Consider the following 22,805-nt stretch of genomic DNA (forward strand, 5'->3'; position numbering starts at 1 on the left):
TTTATTTAACCAAGTAAAGGCCTATTAAGAGATAAAAGCTATTTTTTTTAAGTCAAGAGGCAGCAGAAACTATACAGTACATAACACAACGACTTTCATACAATACATGAAAATAAAGACTAAAAAATAACTGTGACAGGGATCTCGTTTGATGTGCGTCCCGCGTCCTAGACACACAAAAATGATGAGGGATGCAAAAACCTTTGTGAATGTGCGTTCATCGCAGTTTCCATTTCCAAAATTTCAATTTTGCGCATCAGAAAACACATTGAAAAGCAAAACTGAAAATCAGGTTTACCACGGAGACAGTCGAGAAGACGGAAGACGGCAGCGGCGTATATGACACAACGCGCTTGCGTCACCGAGGCGTGGATGCGGAAGTGAAGCATCCGATTGAGAAACGCCAATACAGATGTTGCAAAATGCAGCGCTGAATTGAGAAGCGAGAGAGAGAAAAGACAAATGGCGAAAGTGTGGACGCATTTCATAGTGAAATGCAAAGCGAGCATCCGTTCAGACCTTTCTCTCCGCGGAGAGAGGAGGGCATAGATGATCATTTGAGAAAAAGGAACACGTGTAAAATCCAAAATATTGGACCAACCGTTGTAATATTTTAACAGGTTGAAGCTGCCATGAGTAGAGATGTCCACGTAAATTTTGGTAATGTTTGCTGACAGTTTTGGGACATTAAGTCAGGTATATGATTGCTTATGGGTTCATGAGGCTTGCAGAGATGTGGCACTCATCTACCGTATTTGTATCATTTTGACTGATGACACCCAAATAAATTAGCGATTTTTCAGCATATTAAATTAGCGATTGAACATAATTTTGGGGGGTTAACTCTTAGCTGTTGTTCTTATGACAGTGTAACGTCTTTTTTTTCTGAAAAGTTGTGATTTTGGAGGTGAGGGCATTCCACCCAACAGTTATATATAAAACATGAGTTAATACTGCCACATAATAGTACAGTACATTCCTTTGTCCCCACCAGCTATACAGTGTTTCCAATCATTTTTGTCCCCATAATTTTGTCATTTTAACCTAACCCTAATCCAGCAACAATATACAGACCCTTTCCAAAAAATTCGAATATCATGAAAAAGTTTCTTTATTTCCATAATTTCATTCAAAAAGTAAAACTTTCATAGATTATAGATTCGGGGCCCACAATTTAAACAATTTCAAGTATTTATTTGTTTATTTTTACATAATTTGGGCTTCCCGCTCTAAGACCCACAAAATCAGGAATTCAACAAATTTGAATACTGTGAAGAAATCCCCATTTACTTATCAGTTTTTGCAGAGAAAAAAGGAAAGAAATTAGGGTCACATTAAATCTAACAAAATATGGTACTTTCAAAACGTTCAGCTTCAATACTTGGTTGGGAATCCCTTTGCTTTAATCACTGCCTCGATGCGCCGGGGCATTGAGACAATCAGCCTGTGACATTGCCTGGGAGTTATGCAAGCCCAGCTTTCCTTGATGCTTGCTGTCAGTTCGTCTTTGCTTTTGGGTCTGGTGCCCCCCATTTTTCTCTTGATAATACCCCATAGATTATCAATGGGGTTTAGATCAGGCGAGTTGGCTGGCCAGTCAAGCATTGCGACGTCATGGGCATCCAACCCGGTTTTGGTGCTTCTGGTGGTATGGGCAGGGGCCAGGTCCTGCAGGAAGATGAAATCTGCATTTCCATACAGATCGTCAGCAGAAGGAATCATGAAGTCCTCTCAAACATTCTGGTAACTGTTGCAGTGACCTAGGATTTAAGAAAGCAGAGTTTACCAACACCTGCACTGGACATTGCACCCCAAATCATGACTGACTGTGGATATTTCACACTGGACCTCAAGCAGCTTGGGTTCTGTTCTTCACCAGTCTTCCTCCAAACCCTGGGACCTTGATTCCCGAATGAAAGGCACACTTTACTTTCATCGGAAAAGAGGACCTATGACCACTGGCCAACAGTCCAGTCCTTCTTCTCCGTGGCCCAGTAGAGATGCTTTCTATGTTGGCTCAGGCTCAGAAGTGGTTTGACCCGTGGAACCCGACAGCTGTGACTCCCGCCTCATTCCGCTCTTTCTGGATCTCTGCTAGATTCTTAAATCTTCTCTGTTTGATAATCTGCTGAAGCCCACGGTCATCTCTTTTGTTGGTGCCTCTTCTCCTGCCACATTTTGTCATTCCACTAGACTTTCCATTGATATGCTTGGACACAGCTCTCTGTGAACAGCCAGCGTCCTTAGCTATGAACTTTTGTGGCTTACCCATCCTATGGAGGGTATCAATGATGGTCTTCTGGCCAGTTGTCAAGTCTACAGTCTTCCCCATGTTGAACCCAACTGAGACAATTGAACCAAACTGAAGCAATTTAATGACACCTGGGGAAACCTGTGCAGCTGCTTTGAGTTTAGCAGATGAGTAGTGTGTGACACTCAGTTTAAAACATTTATGGCCTGCACAATTTGGGCTGATTTCTTCATAGTATTCAAATTTTTTGAATTCCTGATTTTGTGGGTTTTATGAGCTGCAAGCCCAAATTATGCAAAAATAAACAAATATTCTTAAAATTGTTTAAATTGTGGGTCATGAATCTATAATCTATGAAAGTTTAACTTTTTGAATGGAATTATGGAAAGAAATAAACTTTCCATTATATTCAAATTTTTTTGGAAAGGGTCTGTATAAAATATGACTAAATACGGCCACTTTATAGTATAGCACATCCCCTTTCCCACACAGGCTATGAAGTGAAATGGGTCTCCACTTCTACCTTTGATGTCACACCAAGACATGGGGGGGCATGTCAGTTTTGACGAGAAAAAAGTTGTCGTTCCAAAGGCAGGCAATTAGTTATTTACCAATTGGTCCAAAATCTATTGATATTATTGGAAATTACTCCCAGTCAAAAATACATATAATCAACTTGTTATTGAAATATGGACCATTATGACCCATACCCCCTTTAAATATGTCCACTGACCTCAGAATCTGTCTGTGTCCCAATCAAATTCACCAAACTTGCGTTAGATCAGATCTATCTTGCGCCAAGATTTAGACATGATCTTAGCAGGGGTACATTTGGACTGACTTTCTACCACTAAATTGTCACTCTGCAAGTCCAAAGGCACACTCTCACTGCCCCAGAATGCTCAAATTAGCACAGAGGGATCTGCCAAATTGGTAAACAGCCTTGTGCTTGAACACAAGTAAGAATCTGTCTACATTTGCGCCCTGCCACAGATATCCTGGCTACCAAAATTAAATTATTCATTTCATCCAATTCAATGAATTTTTTTGTACCACTCGCCCACATTAGGGTCGTGGGTCAGCTGGAGCCAAGGCCATCCGACTTTGGACAAGAGATTTTCATGTTTCCTCATGCTAGTGCGGGTTTTTTCCTGCTTCTACTTGACACGTTTCAAAAACATGCATGTTAGGTGAATTGAAGACTGTCAATACAGCGGGTGTGAATGTGAGTGTGGATGGCGGTTGTTTATTGGCTGGTGACCAGTCTCGGGTTTACCCCGCCTCTCGCCCAAAGTCAGCAGTGAGGCAATGAGGACAAGCGTGATAGATTATGTATGACTGCATGGATGTTCAAGAATAATGGTTAAGTTTCCCCTTCTTTAGTTCATGCTGGAAATATTGTGTATTAGTGAATTTGTTTCCCCCCCAGGCAGCACGGTAGCCGACTGGTTAGAGCGTCTGCCTCACAGTTCTGAGGACTGGGGTTCAATCCCCGTCCCCGCCTGTGTGGAGTTTGCATGTTCTCCCCGTGCCTGCGTGGGTTTTCTCCGGGCACTCCGGTTTCCTCCCACATCCCAAAAAACATGCGTAGGTTAATTGACGACTCTAAATTGCCCGTAGGTGTGAATCTGAGTGCGAATGGTTGTTTGTTTGTATGTGCCCTGTGATTGGCTGGCAACCAGTTCAGGGTGTACCCTGCCTCCTACCCGATGATAGTTGGGATAGGCTCCAGCACGCCCGCGACCCTAGTGAGGAGAAGCGGCTCAGAAAATGGATGGATGGATGGATGTTTTTCCCCCAATATATTGTTTATTGCATAATCATTGTATCGTTAAATATTATTGTCATGGGCAAAATATTGTGATAAAATTACAAATTATTCCCACCACTTGTGTGAAGTATTTTGCACTGCTTTAGAACATGATCCACATTCCAATGTTCTAAACCTTTCCATGTCTCTCTCCCTGGCTCCCTGGTTTTCCTTATGTGGGATCATGTCTGTTCCATTTCGAAATATGCATTCATGCTACAAATGTGGATTGAGTTCTGCTCTGTTTTAATATAAGCCTACTTTGTGAGATGTGCGCCCTTTTTCTTGATGCCTACCTGTGGGTAAGGTACACTATGAGTGTTAAGATCACAATCCTCTTAGGGCAGACTTACATACATGCTGAGTAATACTCTCTGATCCCATCCTTGCTGCAGAATAGAACTGCTCTCAGCATGTGTGAGAGTGCATTTGAGGAAGCTATGTCTGATGAGCAGCCTGATGTCACCTCAGCACAGCAAGCTGGGTATGTGTTGCAGCACAGGACAGGAAACTGATCCTCTTAGCAGCCTGGACTTGGCTTATACTCAGGAAAGTGTCACCTGAGTTGGTCAACCTGAGAAGCATGACCCCCCCCCTACACACTGCTGCCTGCCTGTAGGAACATTGCTGACCTAAGACGAGCAGCGACTGCAAGCACATAACTGCGATCTTTACTTGGTGGGTTGCTCAGTATGCCATACCTGGGCTCCAGGCAGTTCAATAGGAAGTACAGGGTGCTTCTTTGACCAATTAAAGTGAGCCTCTGCTGGGTAGGATTCAGACCTCCTGTTGAGATCTGCCAGGCAGATCTAACTACAGCCCAAACAAACTGCACAGGCTTCACCACAAACACATTATTAAACATGGGCAAACCTTAAACCTCTTTGTCTCCTTTCTGCTCCCACATGCAGCTGCCCTGAATAAAAACCTGCAGCTTAGGAACATTTTTGGTCTAAATGAATACAGTCTCCGCTCTTCCCCTTTGCCTCTTCACAAATTCCTCTGAAACAGATGTTTCTCTAACGGTTTCAGGCTGACAGTGACCAAACAATTTATTATAAAAACTGATACATACGAATTGTCCCTCTGACCTCTATTACAGCAATCAATAAAGCATGTCTGTTTAAAAAAAAAAAAAAAGACATCATGTGGCATTTAATATCTTCCAATAAAAGCAGTACTTTTATCTTTAGAATCAGGTTCTAATTACATTGGAGAACATAATCAGCTTCAAACTACACAAATAGTAAATTATAGATAGATTTGTTGAGCAGTTGCCCAAAAAAGCTTTGTGCTCCTCAACAAAGCACCCCAGTGTTGGTAGCCTTTGTGGAAAATGTGAAGAATATGAAATTATCACATTTATTTACTTCATCTCTCGCCACAAAACTTTGTGGGTAATTCTTCAGCTGTAGCTTGAGTTAGGTCTTGACAACTAATCAGAAAACCAATATTGCAGGTTTGCCAGCTTGTGCATTAGTAAAAAATGAAATGTCTGCATCATTAACTGATTTGTCCTCATGACACGCGAGACATGCCTTTGTTGTCAGCAGCTCGGCTCCACCGAGAACCAAATCACTTTTCCCACACACAGCTGGAAATGGACATTATTTATGATTTTTCACTGTGACCCAGAGTCAGCATCATTCATCAAAGTTGAAACAAAGTGAGGCCCATTGTGTGAAAAAAGAAGATAAGATTGAAAGTCGTAGCCTGAAACATTCATGGTACATTATGAAAAATAAATAAATAAAATAAAAAAAATATATACATAAACACACACACACATGCGCGCACGCACACACACACACCTACACACACACACACACACACACACTGGTATATATATCCCAGAAGTGTTGAAGCTGTTATCGATGCAAAGAGTGGACTGACGTCATATTGAACCCTATGGATTCGGAATGGGATGTCACTTAAGTTCATATGTGAGTCATGGCACTGTAATAGAAATATTAATATAAATTTTAGAGTGTCAGTCAAAACTGAACAATATATTTTTGCAGATGGAGAACTGTTATTATAGCTCTTGTTTTGGAACTTATTGCACTAGTGATAATAATGTTCTGGCTGGCTGATGTTAAAAAGTAGAAGTATGTAAATTATTATTCCATGACTTCACTTAGTAGGGACCATTTGACAGTTCCCTCAGAACCAAAGTCCTCATAAATATAAGCTACATAAAGAACAGAAAGTTCATTGATCAAAAAGTACTCTGCAGAAACAAAAACACAAAAAAATAGATTAGATAGAATACTATGGCACTGCTGCAGCATCAACACTGCAATTTACTTGACAGTCTTCAAACTGACCAAAGGATAACTGCGCTGTCAACATAATTTGTGTCGTATAACGTACAATCTCTATTTTTTTTTTGATGAAGACAGAGGAAGAACATGGAGCGAGGCAAGTGGCAGCGGTATATAGCATTGGTGTGAAAAAAGCAACATTTTCACTAAGAGCAAACAAATAAATCAGTCAACATCTTTCAGCTCCAAGAAACCTCAAATTACAAAGCGCATTGCGCCAGTGTTACAGTGTTGTTATCAGACTTTGTGTTTCCAAATGAATGGTTTATGGTCTAAAATGTGCAAAATTGTGGAAATGTAACAGAGAGGAATGTTGACTGGAGCACATAAACTCAAAAGAGGAAAGTATTCCTTGAACGACAAACTGTGTAAAGTGAATTTGCAAGTGGTATTGTTGTGTCCACTATATAGCACTTATAAATATGGATCATAGCAAGGACAGATTGAGATTGTATGGTCTGGTATAGCGAGATATGTGGGTTTATACCACGTGTTTTACGCCAATTGATGTTGAATTTCCAACACACTGCTTTGCTGTGGATATGATTTGAAATTTGCAAGTAATGGAACACAAACGGAATGTCATTTGATGTTTTGATTGGATTAATTTGACCAAATACCAATGGTAAAAAATATCACTGGTTAAAATTGTCTCATTTCAAACTAAATGTAATGCATGTGTGAATATTATATCCATCTGGTAGGAAGAACATGGAGCGAGGCAAGTGGCAGCGGTATATAGCATTGGTGTGAAAAAAGCAACATTTTCACTAAGAGCAAACAAATAAATCAGTCAACATCTTTCAGCTCCAAGAAACCTCAAATTACAAAGCGCATTGCGCCAGTGTTACAGTGTTGTTATCAGACTTTGTGTTTCCAAATGAATGGTTTATGGTCTAAAATGTGCAAAATTGTGGGAATGTAACAGAGAGGAATGTTGACTGGAGCACATAAACTCAAAAGAGGAAAGTATTCCTTGAACGACAAACTGTGTAAAGTGAATTTGCAAGTGGTATTGTTGTGTCCACTATATAGCACTTATAAATATGGATCATAGCAAGGACAGATTGAGATTGTATGGTCTGGTATAGCGAGATATGTGGGTTTATACCACGTGTTTTACGCCAATTGATGTTGAATTTCCAACACACTGCTTTGCTGTGGATATGATTTGAAATTTGCAAGTAATGGAACACAAACGGAATGTCATTTGATGTTTTGATTGGATTAATTTGACCAAATACCAATGGTAAAAAATATCACTGGTTAAAATTGTCTCATTTCAAACTAAATGTAATGCATGTGTGAATATTATATCCATCTGGTAGGTTTACACTGTATATTGTCTGAGGACTGGTTTTTAAGCCATCATCACCAGAAACAAAAACAATGGCACATTAGTTTGAACTCTGCCACTTGCATGACAAAATAAACTGCATTCACACCAGGGAGGCAGCATTTTGCTGAAATAGTTGAACAGGTAGATAACTCAAACCTTGGGTGAACAGGCTGACAATAAATAAGCCAAAAGTCAGAAGTTGAATATTACAGACGTAGAAAGAGTAAAGTAATAAGAAAAGTAATCTTAGCCGAAGAAATGTTATTGCTATTCCGGGAGTGTTTCCTTACACTTTGCTTGTTATTCATAATGCAGTCTCAACACCTTTTCTGCTTCTGTGGTGGAAATCACACAATGACTGATACTGATTGCTTTATTTTCTCAGTGTGTACCCAATTCTCGCGTTTGTTATTGCAGAACAGGAGGGTATGCTGGATAGAGGAGGGGGTGGTAAGGTTGGAAGGGTTGGGGGGGTGATGCTGCGCCTGCACAATCTGAACATTCCCTTTCTAATAATTCCAACTCTTGTGGGGTCCACTGGCATGCAGGGGGGAAAGGTACAGGGGGGATGAATGCTCAGGTGATCGTTTACCAGGTCCCGTATAAGAAAACGCAGCAGGTCGAATCATATCATATTTTTCGTATAAGAAAAAACAACAACAAAAATTGGAAAATGGAATTGTGGAAAAAATAAAACACCTCACAGAGGGAAATGCAATTAATCCGATCGATACACTTAGAAACCCAATTTAAAGGGCAAAACTTCAGTTAGACGTTATCTTATCAAAAAGGACAGATTTTCTACAACAACAGATAAGATACACTAACTTTGAGTACAAGAATAAATCGGGAAAATTCCTTGCGAACCAACTTCAGCGCAATAAAGAAAATTCATTAATTACAGCCATTCAAGATTCAAATGGTAACTGTACACTGTCACCGCTAGAAATAAATAACATTTTTTACAATTTTTATAGCAACTTATACGCATCTTCAAACAACCCAGATCAAAAATAAATTTAAACTTTTATTAAGGATCTAAACATCCCTCAATTAAATACACAAATTAAAGACAGCCTTGATGTTCCCTTAACCATCAGAGAATTACATAACGCATTAAAAATTATGCAACCGGGACGGGCGCCTGGCCCGGACGGAATCCCTGTTGAATTCATTAAACAATTTTGGCCAACACTAGCGCCTCTATTTTTCAGAAGAGTCAATGAGATAAAGGATGAAGGTAGAATTAGTAGCCATATGAACACAGCTTCAATTAAGTTATTACTAAAGCCAGGTAAAGACCCCACTCTCCCGGCGAATTATCGGCCCTTATCACTGATTAATGTAGATATCAAGATTATCTCGAAAACCCTCGCAGCAAGACTTGAAAAGGTACTTGCGTCGATAATCCACTATGACCAGACAGGCTTCATTAAATGTAGAAGTTCCACAAATAATGTCAGACATCTGTTGAATTTAATAAGCATGTCACAGCATAAAAATCTAAACGCAATTATCATGTCACTTGACACAGAGAAAGCTTTCGATAAAGTTAACTGGGCTTTCCTGTTTGCAGTACTTCGCAAATTCGGCTTTGGAGATTCTATTATATAACACAAAATCAATCTATATGCTGATAATATTCTTCTTTACTTACAGGAACCCAAGTATTCTCTTCAGGCAGTCTTCAATCTCATTAAAAAAAATTCACAAATATCAGACTACTCTATTAACTGGACAAAATCAACAATACTGCCAATAACAGCAAACCCATGCACTTCTGTAGGTCAAATCTCAGAGTACCCTATTCCTATAGGAAACATTAAGTATTTAGGTATCAATATTTCGTCAAAACTCACAGAGCTAACCAATCTAAATTACACACCACTTCTGGAAAAAATCTCATCTGATTTAAGACGCTGGAATAACTTGCCTATATCATTACTGGGAAGAATAGCAACTATAAAAATGAAAACATACCTCAAATAAATTATTTATTTTCAATGATTCCATTTAAGACCACATTTAAATGGGTTCAAACCTTAGATTCTGCTGTAATATTTTTTTATTCAAAAATAAGAAAAATAGATTCAGTCTATCCACTCTTCAGAAAGCAAACAGGAGGGTAGCCGAAATGCTCCCAACTTTAAACACTATTATTTAGCTAACCAATTACAATACCTCATCAAATGGTTGCACCGCAGTGAGGAGTGTGATTCTGGAATTGGAACAAACAGACTGCAACAACATCAAACTACCAAAACTCCCATTTATTTCTACTAGTCTTAAACGCCATAAATGTTCCAAGAATCCAATAATCGCATCCACCTTAACGGCTTGGTGCAAAATTTCGTATGAACAGCATCTCAAATAGCTCCCAGTATGCTCTCCCCAATCTGCCATAATCAAGATTTTGACATTACTAATATACCCCTTCCTTTTACTACATGGGAATAACATGGAATTAACCACCTACAACAACTATTTAACAATAATGTCTTTAGGACACGTGATGAACTGTTCCAAGAATTCCAAATCTTCTTCTTTTCCTTTCGGCGCGTCATCATTTTCCATGTAAGCCTATCTCCTGCATCCTCCTCTCGAACACCAACTCCCCTCATGTCTTCCCTCATGACATCCATCAACCTTCTCTTTGGTCTTCCGCTAGCTCTTTTGCCTTGCAGCTCCAGCCTCATCATCCTTCTAACCAATATACTCATAATTTCTCCTCTGGACGTGTCCAAACCATCGAAGTCTGCTCTCTCTAACTTTGTCTCCAAAACATCGAACCTTGGCTGTCCCTGTGATGAGCTCATTTCTAATTTTATCCAACCTGGTCACTCCGAGAGCGAACCTCAACATCTTCATTTCCGCCACCTCAAGCTCTGCTTCCTGTTGTCTCTTCAGTGCCACTATCTCTAATCCGTACATCATGGCTGGCCTCACGACTGTTTTATAAACTTTGCCCTTCATCCTAGCAGAGACTCTTCTGTCACATAACACACCTGACACCTTCCTCCACCCGTTCCAACCTGCTTGGGACCGTTTCTTCACTTCTTGACCACACTCACCTTTGCTCTGGACAGTTGAACCCAAGTATTTAAAGTCCTCCACCCTTGCTATCTCTTCTCCCTGTAGCCTCACTCTTCCCCCACCACCCCTCTCATTCATGCACATATATTCTGTTTTACTTCGGCTAATCTTCGTTCCTCTGCTTTCCAGTGCATCCCTCCATCTTTCTAACTGTTCCTCCACCAGGTCCCTGCTTTCACTGCAGATCACAATGGCATCTGCAAACATCATAGTCCACAGGGATTCCAGTCTAACCTGTCAGCCTATCCATCACCACTGCAAACAGGAAGGGGCTCAGGGCTGATCCCTGATGCAGTCCCACCTCCACCTTAAATTCATCTGTCACACCTACAGCACACCTCACCACTGTTCCACATGAAGTACCACAGTTCCTCTCTGGGTACTCTGTCATCGGCTTTCTCTAGATCTACAAAGACACAATGTAGCTCCTTTTTACCTTCTCTGTACTTTTCCATCAACATCCTCAAGGCAAATAATGCATCAGTGGTACTCTTTCTCGGCATGAAACCATACTGTTGCTCGCAAATACTCACTTCTGTCCTGGGTCTAGCCTCCACTACTCTTTCCCATAACTTCATTGTGTGGCTCATCAACTTTATTCCTCTATAGTTCCCATAGCTCTGCACATCACCTTTGTTCTTAAAAATGGGCACCAGTACACTTTTCCTCCATTCCTCAGGCATCTTCTCACGCACTAGAATTCTATTGAACAAGCTGGTCAAAAACTTCAGAGCCACCTCTCCTAGATGCTTCCATACCTCCACAGGAATGTCATCAGGACCAAGTGCCTTTCCATTTTTCATCCTCTTTAATTCCTTTCTAACTTCCCCCTTACTAATAGTTGCCACTTCCTGGTCCACCACACTTGCCTCTTCTACTCTTCCTTCGCTCTCATTTTCCTCATTCATCAACTCCTCAAAGTATTCTTTCCATCTATCCAGCACACTCCTGGCACCAGTCAACACATTTCCATCTCAATTCTTAAATCACCATAACCTGCGGCACATCCTTCCCATCTCTATCCCTGTGTCTGGCCAACCTGTATAGATCTTTTTATCCTTCTTTAGTGTCAAACCTGGCATACATGTCATTATATGCCTCTTGTTGGGCCTTTGCCACCTCTACCTTTGCCCTATGTCGCATCTCAATGTATTCCTTTCGCCTCTCCTCGGTCCTCTAAGTGTCCCACTTCTTCTTAGCTAACCTATTTCCTTGTATGATTTCCTGTACTGTGAGGTTCCACCACCAAGTCTCATTCTCTCCTTTCCACCAAGCACTCTCCTGTCTGCCTCTCTGATCACCTTGGCTGCAGTCTTCTGGAAGATCCTCCCGTCCACAAGAGCCTGTCTCAACTCTTCCCGAAAAGCTGCACAACACTCGTCCTGTCTCAGCTTCCACCACATGGTTCTCTTCTCTGCCTTTGTCTTCCTAATCTTCCTCCCCATCACCAGAGTCATCTTACACACCACCATCCTATGCCGTCTAGCCACACTCTCCCCTACCACTACCTTACAGTCGGTAACCTCCTTCAGATTACATCATCTGCACAAGATGTAATCCACCTGCGTGCTTCTACCTCCGCTCTTGTAGGTCACCCTATGTTCATGCCTCTTCTGGAAAAAAAATTTCACTACAGCCATTTGCATCCTTGTTGCAAAGTCTACCACCATCTGTCCCTCCAAGTTCCTTTCCTGGATGCCGTACTTACCCATCACTTCTTCATCATCCCTATTACCTTCACCAACATGACCATTACAATCTGCACCAATTACGACTCTCTCTCTGTCTGGGATGCTCAGAACTACTTCGTCTAGCTCCTTCCAGAATTTCTCTTTGACCTCTTGGTCACATCCTACCTGTGGGGCATAGCCGCTAATCACATTACACATAACAACCTCAATTTCAAGTTTCAGCCTCATCACTCGATCTGATACTCTTTTCACCTCCAAGACATTCTTAGCCAACTCTTCTTTTAAAATAACCCCGACTCCATTTCTCTTCCCATCTACACCATGGTAAAATAATTTCAACGCTGCCCCTAAACTTATAGCCTTACTGCCTTTCCACCTGGTCTCCTGGACACACAATATATCAACCTTTCTCCTAATCATCATGTCAACCAACTCCTGAGATTTTCCTGTCATAGTCCCAACATTCAAAGTCCCCACATTCAGTTCTGGGCTCTGTGCTTTCCTCTTCTCTTTCTGCCGAAGAACCCACTGTCCACCTCTTCTTCTTCTTTGACTTCGACCCACAGTAGCTGAATTTCCAACAGTGTCCTGCAGGTTGACGTTGTTAACCCGGGCCACGGCCGATCCGGTATGGAATTCTTTGGATGAACGCTCATATTTGAAAGCAAAGTTTTAAGCCGGATGCCCTTCCTGACGCAACCCTCTGCATTTATCCGGGCTTGGGACCGGCCTACAGTTTGCACTGACTTGTGCCCCCATAGGGCTGCATTAATACTTTGGCATATACAGTATGTATAATATTTGGAATGTCAAGGTTTTTTTGGAAAACCGTCAAAATGGTTAGTTTCGACTCTTTTGGTTCGGTCCGCGTATGTCCCGTTCGGTACATAGGCATGCGTACTCCCCCCCCCCCCCCCCCATTTTACTAATGTGGCGAAGCAGCGAGGGAATCCGAACAGCGCTAAAACAAGCCAAGATGGTGGCGCGTACGTTTGCAGTGGTGCATTTAAGGTGCGTTCGGAAATACTATTGACGCCCCAATGCTTCTCTGAGATTATGTGGAAAGAAATTGTTTTCGTGGTAATATAAACACTTCGACCCCTGAAAAATGTCCTTTGGTTTTACATATTGTCGCTGTCGGGCGGAAACCCTGTATGTCCAAATTTCGTCAATTGAAAGCTATAATATGTAAAAAAAAGCTATAATATGTAAATTCTGGAATTTAGTCTTGCAATAACAAGCTATAATATGTAAAAAAGCTATAATATGTAAATTCTGGAATTTAGTATTACAACAACAGAAACCGTTGTTTCGAAAGGGGGCCCCTTGTATGTGAGGATTTCAACCAGACATGCTTTATTGATTGCAAAAATAGATAGTATTGGTCTGTCCCCACTTTGTCTGTTATTTTTATGCAATATTGACCAATTTAAAGTTGACCAATTTAAAGTTTTCTTCTTAAAATCAGTTTTCTTCTTAAAATCACTTGAGAACAAATATATTAGCACTCTTGAATGCTCAAAATGTCTGACAAGTGCAAAACTCCACCTGTTTCCTTGCTCAGCGGAAGCCGTGCGGTATAAATGTTGCGTATATAAAAGGTCTGGATGTCTTTTTTTAATTTTTTTTAACCAATAACAAGTGGAAATAGGTTTGATACATTTGAGTAAACTTGTTTGGTTAAACTAGATTGCTGTAATGCTGCGGCACGGTGAACGATTGGTTAGAGCGTCAGCCTCACAGTTCTGAGGGTTCAATCCCTGGCCCCGCCTGTGTGGAGTTTGCATGTTCTCCCCGTGCCTGCGTGGGTTTTCTCCGGGCACTCCGGTTTCCTCCCACATTCCAAAAACATGCATGGTAGGTTAATTGAAGTCTCTAAATTGCCCCTAGGTGTGAATGTGAGTGTGAATGGTTGTTTGTTTGTGTGTGCCCTGCGATTGGCTGGCAACCAGTTCAGAGTGTACCCCGCCTTCTGCCCGATGATAGCTGGGATAGGCTCCAGCACTCCCGTGAATGGATGGATGAATGCTGTAATGATTCATTGCAGAAGCCAGCTTGTGAGCCATGGAGGTAGGTCTTTGTGCAGATTAATATCCAGGGCTAGTCAGCTCTTTGTTTTATTTAATGCATCGCTCATGGCCCTTTGAAAAAGAGTTTGGGGAAGATGACATCACACAGACATTTCCTTTTGGAAAGAAATCTTCTTGTACAGTTTAGGGCTTGGCGTAAGCAAAGCTTGTGATGAGGATGTTTGGCGCCCGGTGACGCATTCTACCATTTTAATCATCCATCCATCCTTTTTCCATACTGCTTCTCCTCACTAGGGTCAAGGGCGTGCTGGCGCCTGTCTGTGATGACTCTGGGCGAGAGGCGGGGTACAACCTGAACTGGTCGCCAGCCAATCGCAGGGCACACATAGACAAACAACCTTTCACACTCACATTCACACGTATGGGCAATTTAGAGTCTTCAATTAACCTACAATGCATGTGAGAGGAAAATGGAGTACCACGAGAAAACTGCAGTTTACTGAATCACTTAGTTGTGAAACTCTTCTTTCGTGTAATATGTACTGTATGTCTATTACACTGCTCCCCTGGTGGCCAAGGCGCACGCACCAGGACCACAATATCAATGGGCATTGAAGCATGAAATCATGATGCACATACTGTTTGATTCCTGTTATTTTTCATTATTACGTTATGTTTTTACAAAGTACAATACTGTACAGTGCTAATTGTCTTATTTTTTTTTTTTAAATCGAAAATGTTGGTGTTTTTTTCTGGGACTGGAACCAGGGTTCTCATAGTTTTTGGGATTTTCCATTATAGTTAGCTTTTATTTCGTTCTGACTTTTTCAAATTCATTTAGTTTTAATTAGTTTATAGAGTAGGTTTGTTAGTTTCTATTATTATTATTATTATTTTTTAAAGGCTTCGTTTTAGTTTAGTTTTGTATTAGTTTTAGTATCTGCGATTGGCTAGCGACAATTTCAAGGTGTACCCCACCTCTCACCCGAACATAGCTGGGGTAGGCTTCAGCACACCCGCAACCCTAGTGAGGATACGCGGTACGGAAGAGGGATGGAGGGATAGTTTTAGTGTTAGTCTGAGGTTTTTTTTTATTTGGGGTATTTGTCAAGTGTGAGATATGTATATAAAAAAAAAGATCACAATATGTCGTGTGTAATAAAAACTCACCAAAAAATACCATTTAAAAAAAATTATTAACTTACTAGCATATGTACAACCATCCATAAATCAAATACAGGTAGTGTATAACAGTCCACAAAATTTAAAGTGCAATAATTGCAGTGCATAGTACTGCTTCTAAGGTTAGATCAGTGGCTTCACAGCGTACAGTAAAACCATTCATGAGACACATGCTGTAGTATTTTCAAAATGTGTGTACGTTTAACTTACAAGAAAAACAAGTTCTTATTTGCATGTTTTCCTTCCCTTGTTGCTAAATAGCAAACTTCTCAAGTGGACCTCCAGATTTGTGACTGTTAGACAGATAGAAAGTACGTTTTCTTTTACTTACTGTATTTCCAGTGAAAGGGCATCCAGTCTGTTTTCTTGCTGAGTCCATGATTTTTGTGACAAAGCTTTTCAAGTTTTCCTGCTGTTGCTTATTTAGTCCTGTGAAAATGTCCTGTTGTTGCAGTCGTCCAATTACCTACTGTGTCAGAGAGACAAACTCCTTGTTTGCTTTCACATCTGTCTGCCTTTTGTGGCAGGAAACAGCGGCATATTGAGACGCTTGGCAGTCGTCTGTTTCTCGGAGTTTTCCCCAAGACAAGAATAACGGACGTGCAAAGGCGCTAGCTAGTCGGTAGCCGTCTTAGCCGCTTCCGTTAGCAACACATGGCAACAAAAACAGCTTGGACGTAAAAGTTAGCTTATTTGTGCTTGGTCTGGCGAGCAGTCAATACAACGGTGCTGCCCGATGATATCGTTTCTAGCAATATATAGTAAGTGAACAAAAATTCCCAAAGGACTGATCGACCTTCCTTTCGTATCTGTGCTGTATCTATGTAGTTATCCGAAATAAATATATTTAAAATCAACACCAAAAGTTCATTTATGAAATCAATCGACAAAGATGAAAACTAATGATATTTTTGCTTTAATTATAGCTTCTTTTTGTTAGTTTTGTCAACATAAAATGTCATTTTAGTTATCGTTTTTCAACAACAGTCTCCTTTTTACTTTACTTCATTTACGAAAATGTTTTTTCAATTTTAGTTTTAGTTATTTCGTTAATTTTCGTGTACTATAATAACCTCGGCTGATGATTTGAGATATGAGTCTTTTGAGTTACAAGCACTGTGTTATTTTATTGATCATCTCGACCAGGGGTGTCAAACTCATTTTTGTCACGGGCCACATTGTCGCTACAATTCCCCTCAGAGGGCCCTTATGACTTTGAAAGCATATAAATGTTTCATCGCCGCATTATAAATCAGTGGAGCCCCACATACTCATGGGTTGGCACCTGCAGATTTACCTATTCGATGATTATTATTTCTTTATTTTTTTATTGAAATTATTTTTCAATTCTTTACAATTTTTTCATTTTTTTGGGGGGGCCCGGTCCACACAACAAATTGATGGATAACTCTATTTGAAAACAGAAGTCAGGGGTAATTGTTTGTTCAACTACTGATCAAGTTACTTTAAAACAATGGGTTTAGTAACAAAAAATGCTTGTAATATACCTGTAATATCTCCACGTTATTATTACATACAACAATTTGAAATGTTGGTCCAGATTTTAGCAAGTATCATAGAAGCTGATTCAAATAATCTGCTTTTGTGGGCCACATAAAATGGTGTGGCGGTCCAGATGTGGCCCCCGGTCCTTGAGTTTGACACCTATTCACAGCTAACTTTGGACAAAAGTCAACATTTTTGTCTAATGAGGTGCATTCTCTTTTCACATCTGTGTACTGCAGAACAGGTTGAGGAGTATCACAATGGCTGGAAAGAGAAAGTTGTTGGGGCGGCTCTTTCTTCTTAACGGATGCGGCGGTCCTTCACGTCTGCGCTCTCCGTTTACATTATTCATACGGGGGAGGGAGTGACTCCTTGGCCTTTTCCCCTCCCGTATAAAACGAGAAGTTGGCGTAAAAGAAAATACAGATGGAGAAGGCCAGTCGGCTCGCAGTGTCACACAGATCCCCCTTGAGCCTCCGTGTCGTCCAGTTGTGACAATCGCAATCGACTCCATGCCCGCGCTCTGTGTGCTTTGTCTCACGGCCACATTGGCTGTGTTCGCACGGCCCGTCGCCGCCGTGGGGCCCGTCGTCCGGTGCGAACCGTGCGACGCCGTGGCGCTCCTGCAGTGCAAGCCCCTTCCCAAGGACTGCGCGGAACGGTTGAGGGAGCCGGGTTGTGGCTGCTGCGTGACGTGCGCCCTCGGCCGAGGGCAGGCGTGTGGCGTGTACACGGCGCGCTGCGGCTCCGGTTTGACCTGCCAGCACCGGCCGGGGGAGAGCCGACCCCTGCAAGCTCTTTTGGAGGGACGCGGAGTGTGCTCGAGCGCGGCGTCTAAAAAAAACAACACCATCCTGGTTACGGCGCAAAAGCAAGGTAGGGACCGGTGCGCTTCTTGCGCAACCCATGTGCTTTGCGAATACCATATTGGTGCCGTCAAGCTGCGATTTGAGCTCGTCAGCTATAGTGTCCTTCCTGTACTGGCAGTCTTTTATATGCATCCTTACTCACAGCTCCGACAGAAGACGCTTGTTTAGCACCTTGCCTTCAGTTCAGCATATTTACTGGGTAAAGAGGGCATGTTTGACGTTGGCGGGAACGATTCGACAAATTCCACAGCCTTCCCGAAGTTTCGTGCAAAACATCAACTTGCACTGTGTGCAAACAACACATGAATAACCCCACGTAAAATATTGCCAATTGAATTTCCACCACTACGCATGCACAGACGCACGCACAGCAGCGCTGAAGGAAGACTACAGTGTCATGTGCAACTGTAAATGGACACGACTATACATAATATTGAAGCACACTGCAAATTGTGTGATCACCTCTTAAATACATCGTTTGCATTTCGGCAAATCTGATGCCTTTTGGAACTACCTCAAGATAAAGTGCTCCAAACTACGGCCCGGGGGCCATTTGTGGCTCACTGTCCAATTTTTGTGGTGGCCCATGGCATGAACAAAAAATAACATTTGACCCGGCCTGCAACACTATTTGGTGTGGATGTTGAAAAAGTGTGTTTGTGTGTAGGGGGGGGGGGGGGGGGGGGGGTGTCTTATGTGGTCATCGGCACCCCCACACCCCACCCCATCGACAATTAATTTTTGGACAGAAATGTTTGTCTGCTCCAGCACCCCAGTTGTAGCGAATAAGTCGAAGAATGTCAAAGGGGTCCTTTGCATCCTTCAGTTTTTTTTTTTTTTTTTTTTTTTTCGTAGCAGCCCTCAGAGTAAAAACGTTGGACACCCCTGTTGTAGAATGTGGGTCGATTACTTTCGCAGTAAACTACATAATCCCAAATGAATTTAATCAGCTCAGATTGCACTTTTTCTTATTCCATTTTGGTGCAATATTACTCCTCGTGATATTTGGTGTACATGAACACGGTGTTCACAGTGGTGAGATGGCACACGTGCTACCACTATGTGAATACACACAGTTGTGTGTTTAGGCACTGCTGACGTGAGGCCTCCAAAACTCTGTGTGCATTTCTTCTCTTCGGTTATTCGGTTTGGCTGCAGCAAATTTTTCAACCGGCAGCCAAATTGTCACACAAACGCATACAGTACATGCATCCACCAGTGTGCATTCACACTTGCAAAACACCTCCAGCTTGCCTATTATGTGTCCCTAAATTGGTGAAAAAAAGCCTCTGCTTTTGGAGAGGAAAAAATTATCATGCTTCACAGGCCTGCAGGCCTTTGCATAATTAACACGAACACAGATGCATGCTTATTTACTGTAATCTACCTTCTCCATGCGCATGACAAGGAGGGGAAATGACAGACGCCCTCATAAGTCAAATTGTAAAATAAAGTCCAGCCCACTGTTTTCTACTCCTATCGCTCCCAAATTTCAGTGCAGAGTTTTCTTTCACAGTAATAGGCACTCCTGACCACACTTTTGGCTGTTTACAACTGTGCCATTACATAAACAGATGGCTATGCGTTCAGTTTCCTTCAAAGGTCATCGCAACATCTCAACTTGTAATTTTTTTTAAAATAACATTCAACATACTGGATTGTCAGTATTTATGTAGTATATTTGGACGATTGTTCCTCTGTCTTTTGACTGTTGATGAAGACGTCATATGTTGGCATCCAATGTTGTTGACATTCTGCGTTGTTTTGCTGAGTTCTGGGCAGTCTGGGCGATTGTGGAGCGCCACCGCATCATAAATTGATCAGGTGGTCAGACAGGAATGGCGGTCGCAAACTTTCACCTCTTCCATGCCCGTTAGCCACTATTACCACATTTTTGACAGACTCAAATCCCCCTCCAACTGGGTTGGACATGGTGGGAAGTTGAGTTGCTTTTTACATTGAGGAGGAGTGCTTGCTGTCAGTCAGATGACTCCAGCTGTATTTTGTCTTCAATGATTGGAGAGCAAAGCCAGAACCAAAGACCATAAATATCGACTTCATGTTACCTTATGGCTTCTTCCAAGCACAGTGCCCTTTTCCTCAATGTTACATAAATATGGATAACACAAGCATTACCATGATAACTTCTTCTTTCTTATTTTCCTTTCGACTTGTCCCTTTAGGGGTCACCACAGCGCGTCATCCTTTTCCATGTAAGCCTATCTCCTGCCTCCTCCTCTCGAACACCAACTGCCCTCATGTCTTCCCTCATGACATCCATCAACCTTCTCTTTGGTCTTCCGCTAGCTCTTTTGCCTTGCAGCTCCATCCTCATCATCCTTCTACCAATATACTCACTATTTCTCCTCTGGACGTGTCCAAACCATCAAAGTCTTCTCTCTCTAACTTTGTCTCCAATACATCGAACCTTGGCTGTCCCTGTGATGAGCTTTTTCTAATTTTATCCAACCTGGTCACTCAGACAGCGAAACTCAACATCTTCAATTCCGCCACCTCCAGCTCTACTTCCTGTTGTCTCTTCAGTGCCACTGTCTCTAATCCGTACATCATGGCTCGCCTCACCACTGTTTTATACACTTTGCCCTTCATCCTAGCCGAGACTCTTCTGTCACATAACACACCTGATACCTTCCTCCACCCGTTCCAACCTGCTTGGGACCGTTTCTTCATTTCCTGACCACATTCACCATTGCTCTGGACTGTTAACCCCAAGTATTTAAAGTCCTCCACCCTTGCTATCTCTTCTCCCTGTAGCCTCACTGTTCCCCCACCACCCCTCTCATTCATGCACATATATTCTGTCTTACTTCGGCTAATCTTCATTCCTCTTCTTTCCAGTGCATGCCTCCATCTTTCTAACTGTTCCTCCACCTGCTCCCTGCTTTCACTGCAGATCACAATGTCATCTGCAAACATCATAGTCCATAGGGATTCCAGTCTAACCTGTTAGCCTATCCATTACCACTGCAAACAGGAAGGGGCTCAGGGCTGATGCAGTCCCACCTCCACCTTAAATTCATCTGTCACACCGACAACACACCTCACCACTGTTCTGCTGTCCTCGTACATGTCCTGTATTATTCTAACATACTTCTCTGCCACTCCAGACTTCTGCATGCAGTACCACTGTTACTCTCTGGGTACTCTGTCATAGGCTTTCTCTAGATCCACAAAGACACAATGTAGCTCCTTCGGACCTTCTCTGTACTTTTCCATCAACATCCTCAAGGCAAATAATGCATCTTTAATACTCTTTCTAGGATGAAACCATACTGTTGCTCGCAAATACTCACTTCTGTCCTTAGTCTTACCTCCACTACTCTTTCCCATAAATTCATAGTGTGGCTCATCAACTTTATTCCTCTATAGTTCTCACAGTGCTGCACATCACCCTTGTTCTTAAAAATGGGCACCAGCGCACTATGCCTCCATTCCTCAGGCATCTTCTCACCCGCTAGAATTGCGTTAAACAAGCTGGTCAAAAACTCCACATCCACCTCTCCTAAATGCTTCCATATCTCCACAGGTATGTCATCAGGACCAACTGCTTTTCTATTTTTCATCCTCTTTAATGTCTTTCTAAATTCCCCCTTACTAATCATTGCCACTTCCTGGTCCACCACACTTGCCTCTTCTACTCTTCCTTCACTCCCATTTTCCTCATTCATCAACTCCTCAAAGTATTCTTTCCATCTATCCAGCACACTCCTGGCACCAGTCAACACATTTCCATCTCAATTCTTAAATCACCATAACCTGCGGCACATCCTTCCCATCTCTATCCCTGTGTCTGGCTAACCTGTATACATCTTTTTATCCTTCTTTAGTGTCCAACCTGGCATACATGTCATTATATGCCTCTCGTTGGGCCTTTGCCACCTCTACCTTTGCCCTATGTCGCATCTCAATGTATTCCTTTCGCCTCTCCTCGGTCCTCTCAGTGTCCCACTTCTTAGCTAACCTATTTCCTTGTATGATTTCCTGTATTTTGAGGTGCCACCACCAAGTCTCCTTCTCTTCTTTCCTACTAGAAGATACACCAAGTACTCTCCTGCCTTTTTCTCGGATCACCTTGGCTGTAGTGGTCCAGTCTTCTGGAGGTTCCTCCTGTGCACCAAGAGCTTGTCTTATCTCTTCACGAAAAGCTGCACAACACTCTTCCAATCTCAGCTTCCACCACATGGTTCGTTGCTCTGCTTTTGTCTTCTTAAGCTTCCTCCCCACCACCAGAGTCATTTTACACACCACCATCGTATGCTGTCTAGCCACACTCTCCCCTACCACTACCTTAGAGTCAGTAACCTCCTTCAGATTACATCTTCTGCATAAGATCCTGCGTGCTTCTACCTCCGCTCTTGTAGGTCACCCTATGTTCCTGCCTCTTCTGGAAAAAAGTGTCCAATACAGCCATTTCCATCCTTTTTGCAAAGTCTATCACCATCTGTCCCTCCAAGTTCCTTTCCTGGATGCCGTACTTACCCATCACTTCTTCATCACCCCTATTTCCTTCACCAACATGTCCATTACAATCTGCACGACTCTCTCTCTCTCTCTCTGTCTGGGATGCTCAGAACTACTTCGTCTAGCTCCTTCCAGAATTTCTCTTTCACCTCTAGGTCACATCCTACCTGTGGGTCATAGCCCCTAATCACATTGTACATAAGAAGAAGAAGAGGAAAAATAAGAATC

The 22,805-nt window shown here is 42.1% G+C and overlaps 1 protein-coding gene and 1 long non-coding RNA gene across 2 annotated transcripts in view; one reads left to right on the top strand and one right to left on the bottom strand.

The window, feature by feature from the left end:
* Positions 1-853: 853 nt before the first annotated feature.
* LOC133480797 (uncharacterized) lies at positions 854-17,458 on the bottom strand. The gene is made up of 3 exons (XR_009789368.1): positions 16,052-17,458; positions 1,849-2,016; positions 854-1,760 (listed from the first exon to the last, which is right to left on the bottom strand). It is a non-coding gene; the product is annotated as an uncharacterized LOC133480797 (long non-coding RNA).
* A 171-nt stretch (positions 17,459-17,629) lies between these two features.
* The window catches only part of igfbp3 (insulin-like growth factor binding protein 3), a 29,841-nt gene continuing 24,665 nt past the window's right edge, over positions 17,630-22,805 (top strand). The window contains exon 1 of the mRNA XM_061779401.1: positions 17,630-18,102. Coding sequence (XP_061635385.1) covers positions 17,739-18,102 — 364 coding nt within the window. The 5' untranslated portion in view covers positions 17,630-17,738. The remainder of the gene's footprint in view (positions 18,103-22,805) is intronic.

The sequence above is a fragment of the Phyllopteryx taeniolatus genome, chromosome 7 (assembly GCF_024500385.1).
Source record: "Phyllopteryx taeniolatus isolate TA_2022b chromosome 7, UOR_Ptae_1.2, whole genome shotgun sequence".
NCBI classification, from domain to species: Eukaryota; Metazoa; Chordata; class Actinopteri; order Syngnathiformes; family Syngnathidae; genus Phyllopteryx; species Phyllopteryx taeniolatus.